The sequence below is a fragment of the Scyliorhinus torazame genome, chromosome 3, assembly GCF_047496885.1.
Source record: "Scyliorhinus torazame isolate Kashiwa2021f chromosome 3, sScyTor2.1, whole genome shotgun sequence".
Classification (NCBI taxonomy): Eukaryota; Metazoa; Chordata; class Chondrichthyes; order Carcharhiniformes; family Scyliorhinidae; genus Scyliorhinus; species Scyliorhinus torazame.
Window position 1 is genome coordinate 144,047,494 of NC_092709.1, and position 22,184 is coordinate 144,069,677.

General features: G+C 48.5%; 1 protein-coding gene across 1 annotated transcript; it reads left to right on the forward strand.

Moving 5' to 3' along the window:
• Positions 1-6,492: 6,492 nt before the first annotated feature.
• Positions 6,493-12,917, forward strand: ccng2 (cyclin G2). The gene is made up of 7 exons (XM_072497844.1): positions 6,493-6,555; positions 7,845-7,982; positions 8,117-8,367; positions 8,698-8,776; positions 8,888-8,986; positions 10,197-10,402; positions 10,555-12,917. Exons 1-7 carry the CDS (start codon positions 6,493-6,495, stop codon positions 10,700-10,702), a joined length of 984 nt encoding a protein of 327 aa, XP_072353945.1. The 3' UTR covers positions 10,703-12,917.
• Positions 12,918-22,184: the final 9,267 nt, after the last annotated feature.

A 22,184-nucleotide genomic window follows, 5' to 3' on the forward strand; every position in this document is an offset into this window, starting at 1 on the left:
GGGAGGGGGGAGGGGGGGGGGGGAGGAGGGGGAGGGGGGGGGGGAGGAGGGGGGGGGGGAGGAGGGGGGGGGGAGGAGGGGGGGGGGAGGAGGGGGGGGGGAGGAGGGGGGGGGAGGAGGGGGGGGGGAGGAGGGGGGGGGGGGTCTCAGATACAAATCTGCTCAACAACTCAGGCCGGGGATATTTAAAGGTGCCTTTCCACCAATCATCAGTCAGCATCTCTATCACAACTCGCCAATCGCCGCGCTGCCCGTCATGCATCCAGCCAATGGCAGCACGTCGCCTAATTAATCCGGGCCAATGGGAGCTCGGATCGGTCAACCAATCGGAACGCTGCAGTTTGGGCGGTTTTTTCGAACAGACCAATCAGAGCGAGGCCTTTAACCGGCGGGTCCGCGGCTGGCATACGCGCGCCCGCCGCTCCCGAATAAACAAAACGGTCACCGGGCGGGACCCGCAGTTATTACCGCAGCCGACACCCGGCATCCGCAGCCAAGGCGGCCGTCAGCCAGGGAGCCTTCGTTAAAACAAAAAAAATTAGAAAATAAGGAAGGAACTATTTTACTGGTTGAGAAAAAATGCCTCCGCCGCGGTGATGTCATCGGCGTCAGTAAATATCCCACAGAGAGAAAAAAAAAACTAGGAAAACGAGAGACGGAGCAAGTAGGGAAGGAGACCAGGGAGAGGGAGAGCGGATGATCATCGACCTCCCTCCCATCCGCTCCTCTGAGCCCGGCTTTTAACGGCGACTCAGCCGCTTCGAACGGCCATACCGTGAGTTCAAATAGGAGGAAATCTGGGTGTTTACATTGATGTTCGGGGGGGATGGGTCTGGGTGTTTACATTGATGTTCGGGGGGGGGGATGGGTCTGGGTGTTTACATTGATGTTCGGGGTGGTCTGGGTGTTTACATTGATGTTCGGGGGGGATGGTCTGGGTGTTTACATTGATGTTCGGGGGGGATGGGTCTGGGTGTTTACATTGATGTTCGGGGGGGATGGGCCTGGGTGTTTACATTGATGTTCGGGGTGGTCTGGGTGTTTACATTGATGTTCGGGGGGATGGGTCTGGGTGTTTACATTGATGTTCGGGGGGGATGGGTCTGGGTGTTTACATTGATGTTCGGGGGGGATGGGCCTGGGTGTTTACATTGATGTTCGGGGTGGTCTGGGTGTTTACATTGATGTTCGGGGGGGTCTGGGTGTTTACATTGATGTTCGGGGTGGTCTGGGTGTTTACATTGATGTTCGGGGGGATGGGTCTGGGTGTTTACATTGATGTTCGGGGTGGTCTGGGTGTTTACATTGATGTTCGGGGGGGATGGGTCTGGGTGTTTACATTGATGTTCGGGGTGGTCTGGGTGTTTACATTGATGTTCGGGGTGGTCTGGGTGTTTACATTGATGTTCGGGGGGGATGGGCCTGGGTGTTTACATTGATGTTCGGGGTGGTCTGGGTGTTTACATTGATGTTCGGGGGGGATGGGTCTGGGTGTTTACATTGATGTTCGGGGGGGATGGGTCTGGGTGTTTACATTGATGTTCGGGGGGGATGGGCCTGGGTGTTTACATTGATGTTCGGGGGGGATGGGTCTGGGTGTTTACATTGATGTTCGGGGGGATGGGTCTGGGTGTTTACATTGATGTTCGGGGGGGATGGGTCTGGGTGTTTACATTGATGTTCGGGGGGGATGGGTCTGGGTGTTTACATTGATGTTCGGGGGGGATGGGCCTGGGTGTTTACATTGATGTTCGGGGGGGAGGATGGGTCTGGGTGTTTACATTGATGTTCGGGGGGATGGGTCTGGGTGTTTACATTGATGTTCGGGGGGGGTCTGGGTGTTTACATTGATGTTCGGGGGGGTCTGGGTGTTTACATTGATGTTCGGGGGGGTCTGGGTGTTTACATTGATGTTCGGGGGGGTCTGGGTGTTTACATTGATGTTCGGGGGGGGATGGGTCTGGGTGTTTACATTGATGTCCGGGGGGGATGGGTCTGGGTGTTTACATTGATGTTCGGGGGGGGATGGGTCTGGGTGTTTACATTGATGTTCGGGGGGGATGGGTCTGTGTGTTTACATTGATGTTCGGTGGGAGGATGGTCTGGATGTTTACATTGATGTTCGGTGGGAGATGGGTCTGGATGTTTACATTGATGTTCGGGGGGGTCTGGGTGTTTACATTGATGTTCGGGGGGGTCTGGGTGTTTACATTGATGTTCGGGGGGTCTGGGTGTTTACATTGATGTTCGGGGGGGGATGGGTCTGGGTGTTTACATTGATGTTCGGGGGGGGGATGGGTCTGGGTGTTTACATTGATGTTCGGGGGGTGGGTGGGTCTGGGTGTTTACATTGATGTTCGGGGGGGGATGGGTCTGGGTGTTTACATTGATGTTCGGGGGGGATGGGACTGGGTGTTTACATTGATGTTCGGGGGGGTCTGGGTGTTTACATTGATGTTCGGGGGGGATGGGTCTGGGTGTTTACATTGATGTTCGGGGGGGGGGTGGGTCTGGGTGTTTACATTGATGTTCGGGGGGGGTGGGTCTGGGTGTTTACATTGATGTTCGGGGGGGGGGATGGGTCTGGGTGTTTACATTGATGTTCGGGGGGGTGGGTCTGGGTGTTTACATTGATGTTCGGGGGGGGATGGGTCTGGGTGTTTACATTGATGTTCGGGGGGGTCTGTGTGTTTACATTGATGTTCGGGGGGTCTGTGTGTTTACATTGATGTTCGGGGGGTCTGGGTGTTTACATTGATGTTCGGGGGGGGGTCTGGGTGTTTACATTGATGTTCGGGGGGTCTGGGTGTTTACATTGATGTTCGGGGGGGTCTGGGTGTTTACATTGATGTTCGGGGGGGGATGGTCTGGGTGTTTACATTGATGTTCGGGGGGATGGGTCTGGGTGTTTACATTGATGTTCGGGGGGGATGGGTCTGGGTGTTTACATTGATGTTCGGGGGGGTGGGACTGGGTGTTTACATTGATGTTCGGGGGGGGATGGGTCTGGGTGTTTACATTGATGTTCGGGGGGGATGGGTCTGGGTGTTTACATTGATGTTCGGGGGGGATGGGTCTGGGTGTTTACATTGATGTTCGGGGGGGGATGGGTCTGGGTGTTTACATTGATGTTCGGGGGGGATGGGTCTGGGTGTTTACATTGATGTTCGGGGGGGGATGGTCTGGGTGTTTACATTGATGTTCGGGGGGGGATGGGACTGGGTGTTTACATTGATGTTCGGGGGGTCTGGGTGTTTACATTGATGTTCGGGGGGGGGTGGGTCTGGGTGTTTACATTGATGTTCGGGGGGGGGGTTGGGTCTGGGTGTTTACATTGATGTTCGGGGGGGATGGGTCTGGGTGTTTACATTGATGTTCGGGGGGGATGGGTCTGGGTGTTTACATTGATGTTCGGGGTGGTCTGGGTGTTTACATTGATGTTCGAGGGGGTCTGGGTGTTTACATTGATGTTCGGGGGGGGATGGGTCTGGGTGTTTACATTGATGTTCGGGGGGGGGTCTGGGTGTTTACATTGATGTTCGGGGGGGATGGGTCTGGGTGTTTACATTGATGTTCGGGGGGGATGGGTCTGGGTGTTTACATTGATGTTCGGGGGGGATGGGCCTGGGTGTTTACATTGATGTTCGGGGGGGTCTGGGTGTTTACATTGATGTTCAGGGTGGTCTGGGTGTTTACATTGATGTTCGGGGGGGATGGGTCTGGGTGTTTACATTGATGTTCGGGGGGGATGGGTCTGGGTGTTTACATTGATGTTCGGTGGGAGGATGGGTCTGGATGTTTACATTGATGTTCGGGGGGGGTCTGGGTGTTTACATTGATGTTCGGGGGGGTCTGGGTGTTTACATTGATGTTCGGGGGTCTGGGTGTTTACATTGATGTTCGGGGGGATGGGTCTGGGTGTTTACATTGATGTTCGGGGGGGTCTGGGTGTTTACATTGATGTTCCGGGGGGGGGGGTCTGGGTGTTTACATTGATGTTCGGGGGGGATGGGTCTGGGTGTTTACATTGATGTTCGGGGGGGGATGGGTCTGGGTGTTTACATTGATGTTCGGGGGGGATGGGTCTGGGTGTTTACATTGATGTTCGGGGGGGTCTGGGTGTTTACATTGATGTTCGGGGGGTCTGGGTGTTTACATTGATGTTCGGGGGGGTCTGGGTGTTTACATTGATGTTCGGGGGGGGGGTCTGGGTGTTTACATTGATGTCCGGGGGGGTCTGGGTGTTTACATTGATGTTCGGGGGGTGGGTCTGGGTGTTTACATTGATGTTTGGGGGGGGTCTGGGTGTTTACATTGATGTTCGGGGGGGGTCTGGGTGTTTACATTGATGTTCGGGGGGGGTGGTCTGGGTGTTTACATTGATGTTCGGGGGGGGGGGGATGGGTCTGGGTGTTTACATTGATGTTCGGGGGGATGGGTCTGGGTGTTTACATTGATGTTCGGGGGGGGATGGGTCTGGGTGTTTACATTGATGTTCGGGGGGGTCTGGGTGTTTACATTGATGTTCGGGGGGGTCTGGGTGTTTACATTGATGTTCGGGGGGGGGTCTGGGTGTTTACATTGATGTTCGGGGGGGTCTGGTGTTTACATTGATGTTCGGGGGGGTCTGGGTGTTTACATTGATGTTCGGGGGGATGGGTCTGGGTGTTTACATTGATGTTCGGTGGGGTGGGTCTGGGTGTTTACATTGATGTTCGGTGGGGATGGGTCTGGGTGTTTACATTGATGTTCGGGGGGGTGGGACTGGGTGTTTACATTGATGTTCGGGGGGGGATGGGTCTGGGTGTTTACATTGATGTTCGGGGGGGGGATGGGTCTGGGTGTTTACATTGATGTTCGGGGGGGGATGGGTCTGGGTGTTTACATTGATGTTCGGGGGGATGGGTCTGGGTGTTTACATTGATGTTCGGGGGGGATGGGTCTGGGTGTTTACATTGATGTTCGGGGGGGGATGGGTCTGGGTGTTTACATTGATGTTCGGTGGGAGGATGGGTCTGGATGTTTACATTGATGTTCGGGGGGGGTCTGGGTGTTTACATTGATGTTCGGGGGGGTCTGGGTGTTTACATTGATGTTCGGGGGGTCTGGGTGTTTACATTGATGTTCGGGGGGGATGGGTCTGGGTGTTTACATTGATGTTCGGGGGGGTCTGGGTGTTTACATTGATGTTCCGGGGGGGGGGGGGTCTGGGTGTTTACATTGATGTTCGGGGGGGATGGGTCTGGGTGTTTACATTGATGTTCGGGGGGGATGGGTCTGGGTGTTTACATTGATGTTCGGGGGGGGATGGTCTGGGTGTTTACATTGATGTTCGGGGGGGTCTGGGTGTTTACATTGATGTTCGGGGGGGTCTGGGTGTTTACATTGATGTTCCGGGGGGGGGGGGGTCTGGGTGTTTACATTGATGTTCGGGGGGGATGGGTCTGGGTGTTTACATTGATGTTCGGGGGGGAGGTCTGGGTGTTTACATTGATGTTCGGGGGGGGTCTGGGTGTTTACATTGATGTTCGGGGGGGGTCTGGGTGTTTACATTGATGTTCGGGGGGGGTGGGTCTGGGTGTTTACATTGATGTCTCGGGGGGGGTCTGGGTGTTTACATTGATGTTCGGGGGGGTGGGTCTGGGTTTACATGATGTTCGGGGGTCTGGTGTTTACATTGATGTTCGGGGGGATGGGTCTGGGTGTTTACATTGATGTCGGGGGGATGGGTCTGGGTGTTTACATTGATGTCGGGGGGGATGGGTCTGGGTGTTTACATTGATGTTCGGGGGGGATGGGTCTGGGTGTTTACATTGATGTCGGGGGGATGGGTCTGGGTGTTTACATTGATGTTCGGGGGGGATGGGTCTGGGTGTTTACATTGATGTCGGGGGGATGGTCTGGTGTTCATGATGTTCGGGGGGATGGGTCTGGTGTTTACATTGATGTTCGGGGGGGATGGGTGTTACATGATGTTGGGGGGGATGGGTCTGGGTGTTTACATTGATGTTCGGGGGGGGGATGGGCTGGAGTTTACATTGATGTTCGGGGAGGAGGGGTCTGGGTGTTTACATGTGTGATGTGTCTGGAGTTCTAAGTGAGGATGGTCTAGTGTTTACATTAATGTGTGGGGACGGTCTGGTGTTTACATTTCTGGGGGGGGTATGGTGTTTACATGATGTTTCAGAGTGTCACTGGCTGTTTATGATTCATGTTTGCGGGTGGTGATATGGCACTCCAGGATATTGTAAAGCCTTTAGCTGCTGTTGCAGTTTAATGGATGATATCAGCTATATAGATAGTTGATCTGGCTTAGTTACTGAACAAACTTGCTGTGTTAATGTGTATATGTGAATTTTAAGCGACCAATTTCTGCCACTTTTTGCCATCTTTCAAAAAAGCCACAGCTGTTTTGAATACTTTTATGCATTTGTAATTCCGTGATTTTATTTTAGAGCCTAGATTAGGCTAAGAAGCCTCTTGAGCGCAACAATGAAGCTCATAAGCTATGAACAGATAAATCCTACAAGACTATTCATTGAAGCAATCTTGGAGGTAAGAAGTATGTAGGTTCGGAAGAAGTCTTTACTATTTTCTCCCATTTTGTTCATTTCCTTCTTGAGCATTGATTTTTTTTCTTTTGGTCTACCATAATCTGGGAAAGAGGGGAAAATTTTAGCTAGATAAGTGTTAAATCTTAGTTGGGTGCTCACAGTATGCCATGAAGCAAGGATGCATCCTCTCAGATGTTTCACCCACTTATTTAACAAGAGTCCAAAGTCAAAAATGCAGGATTAGTGAAAGATTAAACATTTTACAAATGGGGAATGTGATTAATTAGGCAGTTGTGCAGTTGCTTCATTAACTTGTGCTAAAACCAGGTATCTTGTCAGTTCTTTAAACTCTTGCTTTGCATAAATGAAAGCTTGAAATCAGTACATGTGATAGTAATTGGTGACTAGGGGCTTTTCACAGTTATTTGTGGCAATAAAGATTACTTTACTTTAAAAGTATTAGCAGAATTAACGGGTGGGATTCTGCGACCCCCCCCCCGCGGGGGTCAGAGAATTGGCGGGGGGGCAGTGTGAATCCCGCCGGCTGCCGAATTCTCTGGGGGCGGGAATCGCGCCGGTCGGCGGCGCTGGTAGCGCCCCCACCCCCCAGCGATTCTTTGGCCCGAGTGGCCGTCCGTTTTTTTGCATGTACTGCCGGCGTAAATTAGAGTAGGTCTTTACCGGTGGGACCTGGCAGCGCGGGCGGCCTCGGAGGGGGGGGGGGTGGATCTGGCCCTGGGAGGTGCCCCCACGGTGGCCTGGTCTGCAATCGGGGCCCACCTCTGTGGGCGGGCCTGTGCCGTGGGGGCACTCTATTCCTCCGCGTCAGCTGCTATTCCTCCGCCATGGCCGACGCGGAGATGAACCCCCCATGCGCTGGGATGGCGTCAGCACATGCTGGCGCTCCCGCGCATGCGCCAACTCATGCCGGCCGGCAGAGGCCCTTCGGCGCCGGTTGGCGTGGCGCCAAGCCCCTTCCCCGCCAGCTGGCACGGCACAAACCACTCCAGGGCTGGTCTAGCCCCTGAAGGTGCGGAGGATTCCGCACCTTTGGGGGCGGCCTGACGCCAGAGTGGTTCATGCCACTCTTCGGCGCCGGGATCCCCCGCCCCGCCGGGTAGGGGAGAATCCCGCCCAACATAATTGATTGTTTTGGAATCCTGCAATTAAGTTCCATTCAAATCTGAGTTACAAATAACAAAATGTTACATTTTAACTGTTCCTAAGTCTGATTCTGTTTGACTGGAAAATAGGACCATTGAAAACATTTTTTAAAAATTTGGTTTGCAGAATGATGATTGTGTTTCCCCAAAGTTAAGAGATGCCAAAGTGGAAGATCTCCGGAGTTTGACCAGATTCTTCGGCTGCAGTACTGAAACTTTTGTTTTAGCAGTTAACCTACTGGACAGATTTTTGTCATTGATGAAGGTTAGAATTCTAAACCGTTGCCCCATCCTTTTGGATGTGTATTTATGACTAAAATTGATTTAAGAAGCATATGATAAGCTCTTCAGCTTTTAATATTTTATTAAAAGTCACCTGTCTGTGTTTTATTTCTATAGGTGCGACCAAAACATCTGCCTTGTCTAGGAATAGGTGTCTTCCATCTAGCAGCAAAGACCATTGAAGAAGAATGCAATATCCCTTCTGCCCATGACCTACTCCGGATCAGCCACTGCAAGTTTACAGTGTCCGATCTCAAGCGGATGGAAAAGATTGTCTATGAAAAACTAAATGGAGAATTTAAGGCTGTCACCACCTTGCATTTTTTACACTTGTATCATGCCCTGGTGCACTGCCATGTAACTGAAGGGTTAGTACCTTTAATGATGGGATTGCCCTATAATACCTTTAGTTTAACTTAAATTACATTCTCAAAATTCTCATACTCATTGTCAAAGTTCCTGCTTTTGTTTAAAAACTTGGCTTTGGCAGTGTGTCTCATTAAATTGGAGATGTGTCTTTTGTACACATACAGGTTTATTATACACATACAGGTTTATTGTATGTTAGAACAAATCTTGTTTGCTACCGTGTGAATATGATCACACATTTCAAAGATTATCGAAGATCATGATTGACAGAAAGCACAGCTTTGGGATTTAATGCATTTTTAATACTTTAAATAATTTTATTTCATTAGGAAAGAATTTCTGATCCTTGACAGACTAGAAGCTCAACTAAAAGCCTGCAACTGCCGATTTGTGTTTACCAGAGCTAAAGTAAGTTTAATGGTTGTTATAATGTGTAATCCCTGTTCTGAGCTCACTTTTAAGTATCTTCTGTTGTGCTTTAGAAATAAATTTTAGACTAAAATGTCCTTCCTTTTGCAGCCATCTGTATTGGCCTTGTCCCTTCTGACCCTTGAAGTTGAAAACCTGAAATCTAGTGACTTGTTTGAAATTATACTACGCATTCAAAAACATTCCAAAGTAAGTATTTTGAAAAATGTGTTTTTCAAACTATTTCTTTCTGTTAACTGGGTTAGAATAGTACCATTTTGATATAGGCTGGACATGAGTTGCTACCATCTGCAGGAACTGCTGCTAAGCAAGGTTAGGTGACAACCAAAATATTATGCCTTCCCCCACCCTACTGCATTTACAAGTCGTGATGGTATTGCACAGAATACACCTCCCATGTCAAAAGAAAACTCCACTGCAATATGATCAAATATCGGCAGTGCTTTAATTTACCATCAATTTGAACCTGTTCTCGGCAACCTTGCTGCAGCAAGTATAAAATATTTGTTAAACACATTTACTTGACCCTTTGGATCCAATTATGTAACGCAACTGAATCAGAATATATTCTGGAGTACATTTCAGTTTGTTTAAGAAGAATAACCTGTGTGCTGTGATTCTAATGTAGAAATCAATGTAACACAAGAAATTTTGCAATATTTTCAGTCCGATACATTATCAATTAACTAATAGACTTTTATTGTCCTGATGGAAATTTGCTGCGGGCAGAATTGCTTTTGCTTAATCAAAGCAAATAATAGAATTGCAGCAGTGATACACAGCCCATGTTACGACAGTGCAGAGCCAGAAAATCACAGCTGAAAAATAAAACAGAAAGGCTGTGTCCTTTCTGGCACATATGTAATGTGGTTATGCCCTCCAAATTGTCTCCTGCATGAGGTGCTGGTGGTGTTTCGACAAGGGAGCCAAGACAAAATGCAGAGTTTTTTTCAAGTGCTCCAATCTCTAGTAGATGCAGTCTGCTCCAATCTCTAGTAGACGCAGTCTGCCGGTAGACATTCGGCCGATCTTGATATCTGCCATTCTTCTATTCTTGAAAGCACTAGGTCAAGGAGACTGCCTGCTTTTGCTGGCACAGCCCATCCTTGTACAGAGATATTTGGCAGAAAAAAACTGCTACGCCTCAGCGTCGCTTACCTCCCAGGACATGTGGTCACAGGTTCGGTGCTGGCAGAAGATGTAGAGTGGGGGAGATGACCAGTGTACAGGAGGTTCCTGAGTTTCAGCTGATACAACATTGCTGAACCGAGCTGCTCTTGCATGACCAGTAACTGCTCCGGAGTTTTCACCTTTCTATCCACGATGTGCCTTCTATTAAACTGCTTTCATCTTAAAAACATTGCCAAATAAAATGCATAATTATAATGTTGTCTTTCAGATTAGCCATTGTGACTTGGCATATTGGCGTGAATTGGTATCAAAATGCCTGGCTGACTACTCGTCACCTGAATGTTGCAAACCTGATAATAAGAAGCTAGTGTGGATTGTTTCAAGGCGTACAGCCCGTCATTTGCAGAATAGTTACTACAGTGTTCCTGAACTACCAACTATCCCAGAAGCTGGCTGCTTCAGTGAAACTGAAAGGTAAATTGCTATAGTTTACTGATATTGAAACAATTTTTTTGTACTAAAATGAAATTTTCTCTTTTATATCCAAAAAGATAATAGCCTACACAATATGCGGTGCTGGGTTTGATTATCTCTTGAGTTTTTTTATTCTTCTTTGTTTTTTAAAGTGAGGATTCATGTGAAGAAATGAGTTGTTGTGAAGATGGTTTGAGCAACACCCCACAGAATGACGCAGAAGGAGAATTCTTCCCTCAAGATCTCTTGCATCAATCCAAGTGGCAAAATTTCTGTTTCCAAACTCAATCCCCATTTTAGATCTGTGACTCACATTTTTATATGTTCTTGTGCTTTTAACTGGCCCAGATTGAGGTAATTTTAAAAAGCAAAGCCTTGAGTTAATTTATAAGCTAAAGGAACAGTGCATTGTAATATAACGTTTTGAAACTTCCACCGTAGTTTACCTATATCCATCTGATGGTATTGCTCTCCGCTCCCCGATTAAGTGGAATTTGTCATTATTCTTACTGGCACTTTCATACTGCATCAGAAAAAGAAATTCCTTTGGATTAAGTTAATGCCACAATTTTCTATTTGCTAGATCTAGTTCTATTAGCATTGATTTTAAATGCATGATGTGGTAATAAAAATATCACATGGCATCATTTGAGCGATTAAAAATCTGCATTTGCACGTTCTATGATTCAAAAATTGGAAGCATTCAGTTAAATTTCTTCAATACGTTCAAACAAAGTTTGCAATTGCCCAGATGAACTGCAGAGCCTTCTCTAATATGCCCTTACCTGATTTATCAAATTCAAATGTTGAGGGATGCTCTGTACTTCCTTTTGTACGACACAGCAACTACTGTAATGTTAGATGGTGTGGAGTGAGCAATGTGCTTTTTTTTTTTGTAGCTGTTTTGACTATACACTGCTAAAAGTGTATAGCATTTGGATGCTATTCTTGTGCATTGGTAGAAACATGAGGATAAATTTTGTTGCTGCAATCTAAAGGAGGGCAGGCTAGAGAATTGGTACTTTAGGCGTGGCTCCCTCGGCTCGGCAGAATCAATAAATTGACAATTTCTAATGTCAATTTTTCTTATTGGAATTATCAAAATTCTTTTAAAAGATTATTTGCCCTCAATTTATCAGGCCTGCTAAAATTATATTCTAGAGATTTGTCCGCACAGCTCTTTCACTTGATTGACAATAACCATGTCTTTTCATCAAAGATTACTGATATTTCAGGACTGGCTTCCAATAGTCACCGGAACTTAAATCCTTTTCATATTCATGCTTTTGGTTGCAAAATATCGATATCAAATGTTTGGAGGGTGGACATTATTTGTAAAATAAAGTAAAGACAAGTGGATGTCATTATTAGAAAAAATGAGAACTGTTTGTCCATTTTAAGTTACTAGCCCTTATCTACTATAATAGGATGGTATAGTTTTTTTTAAATGCAGAACTGGAAAGCCTTGTAAATCTATCTTTTGCTCCAAAAATTGAATTATCCAATAATTAAGTTCAATTGGCTGTGTCAAGAGGGTTTTTTGCGATGCACAGTTTAAATTTCAATGAACAGATGATCATTTAAGTGATTTCAAATTTAGAGGGGTAGACTGTAAATCTTAATTGTTGGAATTCCGAATGTAAGATTGTCAATTTTCAGTGTTAAAATCTGTCAGTTTCTCTCTTCATTTGTATTTCCTGTCTATCGTCAATTTTCCCCCCCCACTCCTCACCTTGCCTTCCCCATCTCCACCTTTCACAAGCTGTGTGTGAGTATTAGGTGTATTAGCATTCTCATCTCGATCAGCAATTTTTCATGTCTGTCACTCCAGCTGATTGGAGAATGTCCAAATCCGTTGGGTTAGACATACATTTTGGTAATGTAAAAGAGCTTTTTTTTTAAAGGAAAGAAGTGCCAACTGGAAGAAATTTACTTTTAAAATTTGCAAATATTACACGTTTTTGTGATGATAGTACTCTTTGTCAAAACCACTGTGCTCTTACCTTTTAGCAGCAATTACCTCAAACAGAATCCTTTGGTGCAGTAATTTGGTTTGGAAAACCTTTCGGTGGTTCAAGTGGCAACCAAATATTTTTGATGAGGACTTTACTGTGTGATTTGTGGTGTATTGGTTGATATGACTGATTAATGTGCTTGCTCCTAGTTTAATGCTTTTTTGGATATGAAACAAAAGTTGCTTCCTGTAACCTCTGTGCAATGTAGATGTATGGAGGGAAGACCTAGTTTACAAAACAAATGTATAGTAATCGTGTAACTTCAATGTACAAAAAAAAGTGCACTTATATTTTTCTCTATTCAGGTATGAAAGCAAGCAATGCACTTATATGAAAAGTATTGTATGTAGCACTGTCTGTTTCTTTGGCATTTTGTACAAATTCTCTGTAGATATTAATTTATTGTATATTTCCAGTTTATATAAAAATTGTATAACATATCAACCTGACAAACTTCTACCATCAAAGAGGTTGAGTAAATAAAGACTCTTTGAAATCTATATTTAGATGTGAACTATTTATTTGACTTGTTATTGAAAATATGGAAAGATGTGTCATTTGAAATATGGAAGTTTGGCAATATCTGGTCTGAGAAACATGAGAGGATACAGGGAAAGATCCCACAAAGGGTACAGGGAAATATCCCACAAAGGGTTAACAGCAGGAGACAGGAGAGGATTGTTAAATGCAGATAGCCTTGGTCAAGCAGGCCGAGCAAACAAGACAAACAGGATTTTGAATGAAGCCAAAACCAATGGCTCACACCTTCATTGAAATTAACTATCTTAGTTAGCAGCTGGAAAAGAATGGATGAGGTTCAGTTGAATTTGGTGAGAATTCAGAAGCAAGATCTTTTTCCCTTTCTGTAAAGGCAGTAATTGCAGCTTTTAAAAGAAAAAATATAATAACAAAATACTTAATTTAACCTGAAATAGTGGTTATTCCAAAGTCTACTTTACTTACTTAGCAATGCGGGACCCAGGATCGATGCTACTAAGTGGTAAGTAGATGAAATCTTTGAAGGTATGGGTTATACCGGGGGATAACTTGAAAACATAGTTTGACCTGAATAGCACCCACTGAAGCCTGTATCGGAGTCGGGGAGTGGGAATCCCTGATCACCATTTAGAATGTCGGCCCTTTTTGGTATAGGGGGACTTCGAAGAATAGTGGTGAGTTTTCAAAAACTGACTGCTAAAGCATACAAGTAAATCTGTCGGCGATCTTCATTTATATGCGCAATGTTGTCCTATAATCATAGGTATGTTAAGCTATCCAAGTTTCACTTCCGGTTGCGGTGATGACCAGCTAAGCCGCATGTTTCGGCGGCTCCAGCTCGAACGGACCTTCCGGCTCTTTAAGAGCCCCAACGGGGAATTTTTTCGGGACGGTGGGGTGAGACAACAGGGAGTCCCCCCCGCAACGAAAAAGAAAAATATCGGCGGCGGCGGCCAGATCGCGAAGAATCCTTGAGGACAGGGGCAGAAGGAAAAAGGATCAAGATGGCGGCGGAGAGAGCCCAGGCGACATGGGGGCCAGACCAAGACGAATTTTTGAGACGGTGTGTGGAGCTGCTTAAGAAGGAGGTGCTGGCCCCGATGCTACAAGCAATTGAGGGGCTTAAGGAGGCACAAAAGACCCAGGAGATGGAGCTCCACGTGGTGGAGCAGAAGGTGACGGACAACGAGGACGAGATCCTGGGCCTGGCGGTCAAAACGCAGATGCACGAGGCGCTCCACAAAAAGTGCATTGAAAGGATTGAAGTCCTAGAAAACAGATCACGGAGAAAGAACCTTCGGATCCTGGGTCTCCCCGAGGGAGTGGAAGGAGCGGACGGCGGGGCTTACGTGAGCACGATGCCAAGCTCGCTAATGGGAGCTGAGGCCCCCTCGGGCCCCTTGGAAGTGGAAGGGGCCCATCGGGTCCCTGCGAGGAGACCAAAGGCGACGATCGTGCGATTTCATCGCTTCAATGACAGAGGTGGTTCTGAGATGGGCCAAAAAGGTACAAAGTAGTAGATGGGAGAATGCGGTGGTACGGGTGTACCAGGATTGGAGTGCGGAAGTGGTGAGAAGGAGGGCGAGTTTTAATCGAGCCAAGGAGGTGCTACACAAGAAGAAGGTGAAGTTCGGGATGTTGCAGCCGGCGCGACTGTGGGTCACGCACCAGGAGAGGCATCACTACTTCAAAACGGCGGAAGAAGCGTGGACCTTCATTAAAAACGAGAAACTGGATCAGAACTGAGGGACTGATGTTGGAGGGGAAACGACAATGCTGGTGTATATAGAGATGTAAATTGGGGAGGGGGGGACACTAAGAAATGTGGGCGCCGGTGGGGGGGAAGAAGAGACATAGGTGGGGAATGGGAGTGGGGTGGCAGAGGGAGCTGCGCCACGAGGGGCGGGACGGCTCTAGGGAACACTGGGCTTATTGTTCTTGTTCCCGCGCCAGAAAGATGATAGCGGGAAGATAGGCGCAAGGTAGATGGGAGTTCCCCCACACGGGGGGGGTCAAGGAGAGAGCGGGAGAAGCCGGGGTCAGTTGAAGTCAGCTGACTTTCGGAAGCAATATGGGGGGAATAATCATGCTAGATGGGGATCTAGCTTGGGGGGGGGGGGGAGGATAACTGGGTTGCTGCTGCAGAGATCGAAGAGGAACTGGTAAAAGAAAAGGTGGTCTGGGCGGGAATGCGCCGCCTGGGGAACGGGTGGGTGCGCGGAACCGGGACGTGGGACTGGCCTCGAGAGGGTGATGGCTAGTCGACCGGGGAGGGGGGCAGGCAGCCCCCCAGTTCGGCTGATCACGTGGAACGTGAGAGGCCTAAATGGGCCGATTAAAAGGGCCCGAGTGTCCGCGCACTTGAAAGGACTGAGGGCAGCCGTGGCCATGCTTCAGGAGACGCACCTGAAAGTGGCGGACCAAGGTCGGTTAAGGAAAGGATGGGTGGGACAGGTGTTCCACTCAGGGCTGGATGCAAAGAACAGAGGGGTGGCCATACTGGTGGGGAAACTGGTGTCATTCGAAGCTAGGAACATTGTAGCAGACAGTGGAGGCAGATATGTGATGGTGAGTGGCAGACTGCAGGGAATGGAGGTCGTGTTGGTTAACGTATATGCCCCGAATTGGGATGATGCGGGATTTATGAAGCGGATGCTGGGACGTATCCCGGACCTGGAGGTAGGAAACTTGATAATGGGGGGGGGGGGGGGGACTTCAACACCGTGTTGGACCCAGGGTTAGATAGATCTAGATCTAGGATCGGAAGAAGGCCGGCAGCGGCCAAGGTGCTTCGGGGGTTTATGGACCAAATGGGGGAGTGGATCCGTGGCGATTTGTTAGGCTGATGGCCAAAGAGTTCTCCTTCTTCTCCCATGTCCACAAGGTGTACTCCCGGATAGATTTCTTTGTTTTGGGAAGGTCACTGATCTCGAGGGTGGAAGGAACTGAGTACTCAACCATAGCTGTTTCAGACCATGCCCCACACTGGCTGGACCTGGAACTAGGAGAGGAGAGGGAGCAGCGTTCACTCTGGCGACTGGATGTGGGATTACTGGCGGATGAGGGAGTCTGCGGAAGAGTGCGGGGATGTATCGAAAGATACCTGGAGGCCAATGACAATGCGGAGGTCCGAGTGGGAGTAGTATGGGAAGCACTAAAGGCGGTGGTCAGAGGAGAGCTGATCTCCATCAGGGCCCACAAGGGGAAAATAGAGGCCAAGGAAAGGGAAAGACTACTGGGGGAGATTTTGAGGATAGATAAAGAATACGCGGAGGCCCCGGATGAAGGACTATACAGGGAGAGGCAACGACTCCAGACGGAGTTTGACCTGTTGACCACAAGGAGGGCGGAGGCACAGTGGAGGAAGGCACAGGGGATGAGATATGAATATGGGGAAAAGGCGAGTCGCCTGTTGGCCCATCAGCTGCGAAAGAGGACAGCGGCGAGGGAGATAGGGGGAATTAGGGATGAAATGGGAGCTACGGTGCGGAGAGTAGGGAAGATAAACGAGGTGTTTAAGACCTTTTACGAGAGACTATATAGGTCCCAACCCCCGGAGGGAAAAGAGGAGATGCGGCAGTTTTTGGACCAATTAAGGTTCCCGAGGGTGGAGGAGCAGGAGGTGGAAGGTCTGGGGCCGCCGATTGGGGTGGACGAGGTTACCAAGGGGCTGGGGAACGTATGTGGACTTGTTGGCCCCACTGCTGGTAAGGACCTTTAACGAGGCCAGAGAAGGGGGGACCCTACCCCCGACAATGTCGGAGGCGACGATATCGCTAATCTTGAAGCGGGATAAAGATCCGCTGCAGTGCGGGTCCTATAGGCCTATCTCACTGCTAAATGTGGACGCCAAGTTGCTAGCAAAGTTGCTGGCAACGAGGATAGAGGATTGTGTCCCGGGGGTGGTGCACGAAGACCAGACAGGGTTCGTAAAGGGGAGACAACTAAATGTCAACGTGCGACGGCTATTAGGGGTGATAATGATGCCCCCAGCAGAGGGGGAGGCAGAGATAGTGGCGGCAATGGATGCAGAGAAGGCATTTGATAGGGTGGAGTGGGAGTATCTATGGGAGGTGCTGAGGAGGTTTGGGTTCGGGGACGGGTTTGTCAGCTGGGTTAAACTCCTCTATGGGGCCCCAACGGCAAGTGTGGTCACAGGTCGGCAAAGGTCGGAGTATTTTCGACTACTCAGGGGAACAAGACAGGGATGCCCGTTGTCCCCATTACTGTTCGCGTTGGCAATTGAACCACTGGCCATAGCGCTGAGAGACTCCAGAAAATGGAGAGGGGTGATTAGAGGGGGAGAGGAACACCGAGTGTCACTCTACGCGGATGACCTGCTGCTGTATGTGACGGACCCAGTGGGGGGGATGACAGAGGTCATGCAGATATTGAGGGAGTTTGGAGATTTCTCAGGATATAGGCTTAACATGGGAAAGAGTGAGCTTTTTGTGATACACCCTGGGGACCAGAGTAGAGGGATAGATGGCCTACAGCTAAGGAGAGTGGAAAGAAACTTCCGATACCTGGGGATTCAGATAGCCAGGAGCTGGGGAACCTTACACAGACTCAATCTGACACGGCTGGTGGAACAAATGGAAGAGGATTATAAAAGGTGGGACATGCAGCCGCTGTCACTGGCGGGCAGAGTGCAGGCAATAAAGATGATGGTCCTCCCGAGGTTCCTATTTGTGTTCCAATGTCTCCCTATACTGATCACTAAGGCCTTCTTTAAAAAAATAGATAGGAGCATCACAAGCTTCGTGTGGGCAGGGAAGGCCCCGAGGGTAAGGAGGGGGTTCCTACAACGTAGCAGAGACCGAGGGGGACTGGCGTTGCCGAATTTGGGCGACTACTCCTGGGCCGCCAACGTGGCGATGATTCGTAAATGGATGATAGAGGGAGAGGGAGCGGCGTGGAAAAGGTTGGAGATGAAGTCCTGCAAAGGGACGAGTTTAAAAGCGCTGGTGACGGCGCCACTACCGCTCGCCCCAAAAAAATTTACCACGAACCCAGTGGTGGCGGCAACATTAAGTATCTGGGGGCAATGGAGGCGACAGAGGGGTGTGCTGGGAGCCTCGGTGTGGTTCCCGATCAGGAACAATCATAGGTTTGCCCCAGGGAGGCTGGACGGAGGATTCCAGAGCTGGCACCGGGTAGGAATTAGGAGAGTGGGAGATTTATTTATAGACGGGACGTTTGCGAGCTTGGGAGCGCTTGAGGAAAAGTATGAGCTGCCCCGGGGAAATTTCTTTAGATATATGCAGGTGAGAGCGTTCACGAAACAACTGGTGAGGGAATCTCCGCTGCTCCCGACACAAGGGATCCAGGACAGGGTGCTTTCGGGGGGGTGGGTCGGGGAGGGCAAAGTGTCAGAGATATACCGGGAGATGAGAGAAGAGGGGGAAGAGTTGGTGGGCGAACTGAAGGGAAAATGGGAAGAAGAGCTCGGGGAGGAGATTGAGGAGGGTTTGTGGGCTGATGCCCTAAGCAGGGTAAATTCCTCTTCCTCGTGTGCCAGGCTTAGCCTGATCCAATTTAAGGTGCTGCATAGAGCACACATAACGGGAGCAATGTTGAGCAGGTTCTTCGGAGTGGAGGACAAGTGTGGGAGGTGCGGGGGAAGCCCGGCGAACCACACACATATGTTTTGGTTGTGTCTGGCATTGGAGGGGAGTGACGGGAGTGATCTCGAAGGTGGTGAAGGTCCGGGTCAAGCCAGGCTGGGGGTTAGCTATATTTGGAGTAGCGGATGAGCCGGGAGTGCAGGAGGCGAAAGATGCCGATGTCGTGGCCTTTGCGTCCCTAGTAGCCCGGCGTAGGATTTTACTCATGTGGAAGGGGGCGGGGGGAGAATATTACTTTGTGTTATTTGGTTAGTTTACCATGTTAGTTAAACAATGTTATATTGCAGTTATCATGTTACCTTTATTTATTTATTTTTGATTTGTAAGGGAAAAAATTGTGTTTGAAAACTTTAATAAAATATATATTTTTAAAAAGATATCCAAGTTTCTGTACTATAGAATGCATTCGAGGATAGTTCCTGAACAAAACATCTTGGAACCAACGAGCGAGAGGTTATGTCGTTACTATGGGACAGTATGATCATGTGATAGAATTGACATCCTCAAGTTAGAAACAAGAGTCCTAAACTTAAATAAAGTAAATTAAATAGCTACAACTGGTGAGTTGAATACGATTGATTGGGAAATAGACTAAAAGATATCGCTGAAGATAACCAATGAAAAACATTTAAATAATTCAAAATTCTCAATGAAAATCGATTCCACTGAGAAACAAAATGCCATCTAAAAGTGGTGGGTTAAAGAAGTTGAGGATAGATTAAAGGAGGCTTGTAATGTTAAGAACAGTAATAAGCATGAAGATTAGGAGAATTTTAGAAACTAACGACGGTCCACTAAAAATCTTTTAAAAACAGATGGGAGTAGAATGAGAAAACTACCAATATAAAAACTGATTGTAATATATAAAAAGAGAGTAGCAAAAGTAAATGTTGGTCCTGCAGAGGCTGAGAAAGAAGAAATTATACTGGGGAATAACAAAATGGTACAAAGGATTCTTTAAAATATTTTTATTCCAACAAGATTTTTGTTATAACGCAAACAACAATACAGTAACTCCTAACCCTGTATTATATCAAAAGTGCAGCCATCCACTCCTCCCTCCCCATAACCCCCATAAAACAAAATCTAGATCAAAACAAAGACAACCCCAACAGCTGAAGGGCTGCCACCTTCAGTAGAACCCTTCCACCGACCCCTTCATGGTGTACTTGATCTTCTTAAGGTGCAAAAATTCCATAAGGTCCCCCAACCAAGCCGCGGCCTGAGGTGGCACCGGGACCTCACTCAAACAGAACTCGCCTCCCAGTTATTAGCAAGGTGAAGGCGAGGATATCTGCCCTCGTCCCCGTCTGCAACACCGGTGAGTCGGATCATCCAAAAAACATTTTTTTAAAATAAATTTAGAATCTTTGGGTTGTGGGGGCGAAACCCACGCAAACCGGATCATCCAGAAATGGCCACCAATGGGCAAGGCTCCAGCCGAATGCCCAACATCCCTAACATCCCTCCCCTAAGTCGGCCATGACCATAAAGGAGGGCGATGGCACCAGAGGAAATTAAGGCAGCACCTTGCATAAAAAATAAATTCCCTATAGGGAGCTTGAACTTCTCTAACAACTCATCGAGGCTGGCAAACCTACCTTCTACAAACATGTCCATAAACCTCTCCAAACCCTCCCTCTCCCATGCCCTGAATGATAAGTCTAAGCCAGGTGGCTCAAAGCCATGGGGCGGAGAATAGCCGTTCACACCGGAAATCCGGCGCTTCTGTGATGCTCCGCAGACCCGGCAGTCGTGCGTGCGCGACCAACGCGACACCAGTCGGGGGACGTTAGAACAAGCCCCGTGGCGATTCTCCACGGTCGACCGGCAGAACTCCCGCCGGCGTGTTTTATATCTGGTATCACCCAGCAGGAGCTCGGTCCCTCGACCGCGGTGGTGGTTCTGGTGGGGGGGGGGGGGAATATCTGCGTCCGGGGTGGCCTCAGCGGTGGCCATGCCCGCGATCGACGGGCCATCGCGATCTGGGGGGGGGACCTACCTTACTCCGCGCGGGCCCGCTGTGTGGCTCCGCCATGTCGCCCGCGCCGAGGTGGGCCGCTGCGCACATGCACGGACCTGCTTGCGGGCGCCGTACGCATTTGCGGCTGTGCAGTCTGGACAGCAAGGCCCCGCCGGCAGCCAGGCTCTGCTAGCCCCCTGGAAAACGGAGAATCACCCCGGACCTTCGAGGAAAAAGTCCAGAATGATTTGCGCCCGTTTTCCGGCGGGCTTGGGGGTCCCGCCCATGGTTCCTGCAAATTGGAGCCAACAGTGACATGGAACCCAGTTTAAAAATGCTACCTAAACTGAGTTCAAATTCTCAAAGTGGATATCATCATCCAGCTCAAAGAGAATTTAGAAGGGGAAAACGCGAGTGGTGCAGTAACTAGAACGCTCAGACTTGACCCTATGCATTAAACCTCCTCCTTCCGCCCCCATACAGAGACCGGATTCTTGAACCATCCCCGCACCTTATCAATATTTGACACCCAGTAATAACAAAACAGATTAGGTAGTGCCAGCCCTCCCGACCGCCTATTCCTTTGCAAAAGCGTCCTGTTTTACCCACACTTTGTAAAGGAGGCTGGCAGGCATCGATCACTTGATGGTGACGTCTTCTCTGGGTTTGAAACCCAGGGCCCTTTCTTCTGTGATGGTTGTGCCTGGGCAATTCCCAGCTTCTCTCCAGGTCTGTTTGATGCTGCTTTCTTATACTGAGAAGCTTGGATTGAATCATATGTATACGCCCACCACCGGCCATTGTCCTAGTCAGACCTCACTGGTTAATGGGAAAGACAGGATACTCCTGTTTATCGATGGTGGTTCAATCAAGGCCCATTGTCCTCTGAAACTCCCTTTGTATGACTAGCCATCAGCTCATCTGGAGTCTGATTTTGTCTGTTCTTTGTCCTCCTGCAAAGTTGATCACCTGTGTTTGGAAGTTTGTTCCATATTCATAGACTTGGAGTGGGTAATCAAAGTCCATATCGCAATAACAGGTTTATTGTTTGACTTGAGTGCTTTTGCAGCCTGTATAGATTCCAGTAAGAAGTCTTACAACACCAGGTTAAAGTCCAACAGGTTTGTTTCAAACACTAGCTTTTGGAGCGCTGCTCCTTCTTCAGGTGAATGGAGCAGTGCTCCGAAAGCTAGTGTTTGAAACAAACCTGTTGGACTTTAACCTTGTGTTGTAAGACTTCTTACTGTGCTCACCCCAGTCCAACGCCGGCATCTCCACATCGTGTATAGATTCCAGCCAGGGTTTCATGAGGCAGCCTGTGTTCCTGGTCCATGTGCATCCCCTCAGCCTGCCTTCCATACCACAGTCCTCTGAACCTGAGCAGCCCAAACAAAAGTAGATATCAACTTATTAACCCTGCTAAAGAAAACCTTGTGAAAAGAGACTGGGAGAATTCTACAGCAAGTAACTTACCCCCTGACTCTCCAAAGCCTTGATGTGGAGATGCCAGCATTGGACTGAAGGTGAGGAAGGAGCTGTGCTCTGAAAGCTAGTGATTCAAAACAAACCTGTTGGACTTTAACCTGGTGTTGTAAGACTGCTTACTGTGCCAGCATCTCCACATCATCACTTCCTTAGCCAACAACATTGCGTCAGAGGGAGGGCATCCCACCTTTTCA

Bases quoted from the DNA above. Each gene is read 5' to 3' on its own strand.
- ccng2 (XM_072497844.1), top strand. From the start codon at position 6,493: ATGAAGCTCATAAGCTATGAACAGATAAATCCTACAAGACTATTCATT. The intron at 6,556-7,844 runs GTAAGAAGTATG...TTTGGTTTGCAG, and splicing joins TCATTGAAGCAATCTTGGAG to AATGATGATTGTGTTTCCCC. The intron at 7,983-8,116 runs GTTAGAATTCTA...TTATTTCTATAG, and splicing joins GATTTTTGTCATTGATGAAG to GTGCGACCAAAACATCTGCC.